This window comes from Hoplias malabaricus, chromosome 2 (genome assembly GCF_029633855.1).
Source record: "Hoplias malabaricus isolate fHopMal1 chromosome 2, fHopMal1.hap1, whole genome shotgun sequence".
Lineage (NCBI taxonomy): Eukaryota > Metazoa > Chordata > Actinopteri > Characiformes > Erythrinidae > Hoplias > Hoplias malabaricus.
Genome location: NC_089801.1, coordinates 40,979,520 through 40,984,259, shown reverse-complemented (window position 1 = coordinate 40,984,259; position 4,740 = coordinate 40,979,520). Strand labels below are relative to the sequence as shown.

The 4,740-nt window shown below is 38.6% G+C and overlaps 1 protein-coding gene across 2 annotated transcripts; it reads left to right on the top strand.

Annotated features, from left to right (window-relative positions):
* Positions 1-341: 341 nt before the first annotated feature.
* LOC136685606 (intelectin-like) lies at positions 342-4,173 on the top strand. Of its 2 annotated transcripts, none has more exons than XM_066659420.1 (8): positions 342-462; positions 881-1,010; positions 1,268-1,330; positions 1,839-2,086; positions 2,216-2,374; positions 3,038-3,158; positions 3,433-3,536; positions 3,730-4,173. In XM_066659420.1, the coding sequence occupies exons 2-8, from the start codon at positions 947-949 to the stop codon at positions 3,880-3,882; spliced, it is 912 nt and encodes a 303-aa protein (XP_066515517.1). In that variant the 5' UTR covers positions 342-462; positions 881-946; the 3' UTR covers positions 3,883-4,173. The 2 variants fall into 2 exon arrangements, with proteins under 2 accessions (XP_066515517.1, XP_066515518.1); XM_066659421.1 differs by lacking the exon at positions 342-462 and adding an exon at positions 507-581.
* The last annotated feature ends 567 nt before the right edge of the window (positions 4,174-4,740 follow it).

The window sequence follows — 4,740 nt, the reverse complement described above, 5'->3', positions numbered from 1 at the left end:
CAGACCATACACCATACCTATATTAAAATACCATAGCAACTATGTATTAACAGCCTTGCAACACATTAAAAGCACACAAGAATTCATATTGTTTGTACCTTTAGTGAAAATCAATGCCATAGAGCAAAAATTTAGTAGTATGATTTTTATTATTATCTTAACAAGCACTGCCCAAGTCTGTCAAGAGCTGGTCTGCTAGGTGCAGTTCTGATGACTGTCACAAAGTTAATTTAAGGATTTCCTGCCTCTGTGCTGACTACAGCAAGAGCAGAGCAGACCTCTTGATTCTGGTCACTCTGTTCTTCTCTAAAAAAATAATAAATCGGATGGACATCTGAGAGTCAGACTGGCTTGGTGTTTGTGGTTGAACTTTTGAAGATTGAACAATCCGTGACTGACCTCAGCCTGAAATGCAGAAGTGGTCCCGTCCTTTTGATTGCAAAACTGCAACTGTGCTACAAGGTCTCAGCAAATGGTCCTGAAGTGCCCTGTGTGTCTTGTGAGAACAGAAAGAACAGAAGGCTTGAAGAACCTTAAACCATGCAGCATGAATGTATCAGTGTTAAACTGGTCATTCTACAGTAGGAAATAAACTTTCAAAAGGGTCAATGTTCATGGGTTTTCTGGAAAAATTATTGTATGCAATGTGTAGGAGAAGGAATTGAGGGAGGAGGGAAAGGGGAACACCTATGACCTATAAGGTTGTTAATACCAAATATGGCAATGTTCACTTTAGCAATCTGTGATTAGGCCATTATGGGGTATAAGACATGGTCTCAAAGCTAGTTCCCCATATGAGCAGGGCGATGATGTTCGATTAGGGATTTGCTCTATCTTTATCATAGTGCAGTGTTCTTTATTTCTGACCTCTGAACACCAGACAGTCAATTTCCCTGGAAAACCTCAGACGACTCGCAGCAACAATCCAAGACCTCCTCTGGTAGAGATGATGAAGTTTTTTTTGTTGCTTGTGATGTTTTCTGCATTGGAGATCTCCAAATCTGACCGAGGTGAGATAAACTTTTGTGAGCTCTGCTGCATACTTGGTTAGCGAACCTTTAATTGCACAAAGTATGCAAAGCAACTGATGTACTACAGTCTGAAATTGTAGAATTACACAGTGCCCTGTGCAGTAGTGATGCTGAGAGAATGTAAAATAAATTTCTGAATGAAAGGGTGCACTTTGTTTTATTGTTTCTTACCTGTTAAAAGCAAAATTGCTGTATATGATATTTATTTAAAATGCTTATTTATTTTTAATCTACAGAAGCTGAATATTTCAGTCCCAGGAGCTGCAAGGAACTCATGGAAAAATACAAAACCCAGGAAGGTGAGCTCGGAAATGACAGATTAAACATTTTATCATCTTTCGGTGCTATAACAACTTGCTCCAGTCTTACATCCAAAAATCAGCTTCATATCACAAATCATATTATATATATGCAAATCTAGAATCCTTAGCATTGAATAATCAGGTGAGTGGATTATTCCTAAAAAAGGGGAGATTAGCTGGTTGTTATGCTGTTGTTAGATTGTTGCTTATATTTTGCACCTGGTTCTTAGGGTGTCACTGGTTGGTTGCTATGGTATTTCTGGTGTTTGTTACTATTTTAATATTTATAAAAGCTAGGGAGAGTTAGACAAAAACAAAAATGAGATAAAACCAAAATTCCAAATGTAAAATGTGGTATTCCAGGTGACGGCTATGGTACTATTCATTCCAGTATGGAATTACATAACATGCAGCAATATGGTGGTAATTAATGCTACTACTACTAATAATAAAACAAATGCAGATAATACTAATAATATATTGATGTGTCCCAATATGCTCTCAGACGGCCTGTACTACCTGACGACTCCGAATGGTGTGGTCTACCAGACATACTGCGATATGACCACTGATGGTGGAGGCTGGACTCTGGTAGCTAGTGTTCATGAGAATAACATGTTTGGGAAATGTACTGTGGGAGATCGCTGGTCTAGTCAACAGGGTAATAACCCAAACTTACCTGAAGGAGATGGAGCCTGGTCCAATAGAGTCACCTTCGGAACCGCAGAAGCTGCAACCAGTGATGATTATAAGGTGCGCCCTCCAAACAAAAGACATTACGATTGTTGTGAATGGTTGAAACTTGTGTGACCAGAGACAATCACACACAATGTAAAAATTTCCTTTAATTTTACTCATTGCTTCTATGTCATTTTCCCACAGAATCCTGGCTACTACGACATTCCAGCGCTGGACATTTCGGTGTGGCATGTTCCCAACAATGAGCATTTAGAAAATTGGACCAAAAAAGCAATCCTCCGCTACCACACCGACACGAATTTCCTCAACAATTACGGAGGAAACCTCTTCCAGCTTTTCACGGTTTGAATAATTTTTATTATTGTGGTTTAAAACTGACATATGTAAAAGTACATTCCAGATGATTGCTAGGGGTTGCTACTTTTTTAAATGGGGATAGCCATATGTATGCAAGTTGCTTGTTATAATTTCTTGAGTGGTTGCTTTAGTGTTGTTAGGTGGATGTTTTTGTATGCATTGTAGTTACTAGGGTTGTGCTGAGTGAATGCACTGGTTTCCCAAGTAATTGTTAGTGTGATTGTTAGGTAAATCAGAGAGTAGCTAGGCTGCTGCTACTTGTTGGTGACAGGTTGTTTCAGAGGCTTGCTACAATATCTTGTTGTTGTTTTTTTAATATTTTCCTAGGTGTTTGCTTGGCTCTTGCTAGATTTTGCTAAAGTATGACAGGTGTTTGGGGGGGGGGGGGGGGTCTTGGGGTGTTAGTTTTGCTAGGGATTTTTAGGTGGTTGTTATAGTATCCCAGGTGGTTGGTTGCTAGGGTGCTACAATCCCAGGTGGTTGGCAGCCAGCTGATCCAGTTGTGTGTGTGTGTTCACTGCCCCTAGTGTTTGTGAAGAATTGCTCACACTAGGTGTTTGTGTGTTTACTACCACAGATGGGTCAAATGCAGAGAAGTAATTTCGCTAAGAGGATCAATAAAGGATTATCTTCTTTTTCTTCTTTTAGAAATTCCCAGTAAAAACTGGAATAGGATCCTGTCTTACTAATAATGGACCCACTGTCCCTGTGGTGTACGATACTGGAAGCGTAGAGTCTAACAGGAAACTTTATGGCCCACACCCCAGAGGTATGTTATCAGAGTCTGGAATGTTAGAAAACAAATAATTTTAGTCTTTTTCTTAGTTACATATTCTTTACTGTATTCTATACTTTTACAGTGAATACTTTAGCAAAGAGATCAAGCTGTGGAGCAACATTTTAAGGAGCAACATTTAACCTGCACTCTTAGCATGTTAACTGTCATTTTGCTGATTATATTTCTAAAGTTTACTTTTTAAATGAGCAGTATGATATAATTATGTGGAAATAACAGTTGGTTTGTTAAATATGGATGTTTACAGGAGAGTTTGAGCCTGGATTCATGGCTTTCCGAGTGTTTAATAATGAGAGGGCTGCCATGGCAATCTGCTCTGGGATCAGACCGAAAGGCTGCAACACAGAACACGTGTGTATACCAACTACACTGTAACTAGAACTAAAACTATAACTACACTGCCACCCTGATGTGGAGCTGATAGTACAGAATGAGCAGTTAATGTTCTCCTCAGAGTGTGCTTAGCTGAATGTAGCAGAATTTACAAAATGTGACATGTTTTGGTGCTGAACTTTTGAGTGGGATTCTTGTCGTTGTTTTTCAGTACTGCATTGGAGGAGGTGGTGATTTTCCAGAAGCTTCTCCGAAACAGTGTGGAGATTTTGCTGGGTTTGACTGGAGCGGTTATGGGACAAACTCGGACTGGAGTGCATCCAGAGAGATCACAGAATCTGCTGTGCTTCTCTTCTATCGCTAAAACAGTTTCAGCTTATCCCTTCAACTATCCCAACTTTATCCCATTTTACACTTTCAGGAAATATGCACAGAACTCCCTGTGGGTTAAGAAACTTCAAAATGTAATGTATTACCGAATCTCATACACAGTGGTGTCCTAATGTTATGACGTGTCATTGGAGTAAATGACTGATCCCATCTTTAAAAGTTTAATGGACACTTTACTCTCTAACAGTGATTTCCTTTTTGTTGATTCAGATTTGATTTTTGTTTAAAGTGGTGTAAACTCATTTATATACAAAATATAAACAAAAGTGAAAACCTTCAGTGAATGCATCTTCTTTTGCTCAAAGTGAAATTCCAGCACTCACTGATACACAGTTGCTGGGTTTCTTCTTTGAAGAGTGTGGTGTGTTCTCTCTGGGTCTGTGTGGGTTTTAAAAAATTAGCATGCATTCACTGTTCAACATCTCAAACAGAGTCTTCTAGTCAAGGGAGTGCCATGGGTGTAGTTGAATAACTATAAACATAAAACCATCAATCTGAATATCATCAGAATAGCAATAGAAAGTAAGGCCATTACTACTGATAATCAGACCAAGGAGAAGCAGGTATATTGTAGAGAAAAAATAAAGCAGGAGGCCAAAAACAGATGCATAAGGAGGATCTCTGTTGGTGTCTTTGATGGTTGCAGTGATTTGTTTGGAGTCAAAAATGCATGAAAATGCATTTGAACTTCTCCCCATTTAACTTTTGAATTTGCCATCCTTCTAGCGTCATGGTGAGTTTGGAATTTAAATTTCAAAATAAATAAAACTCATGTATATTAGGTGAAAATCATTTTAATTATCATTTTGACACAGTTTTTGCATGATCATAT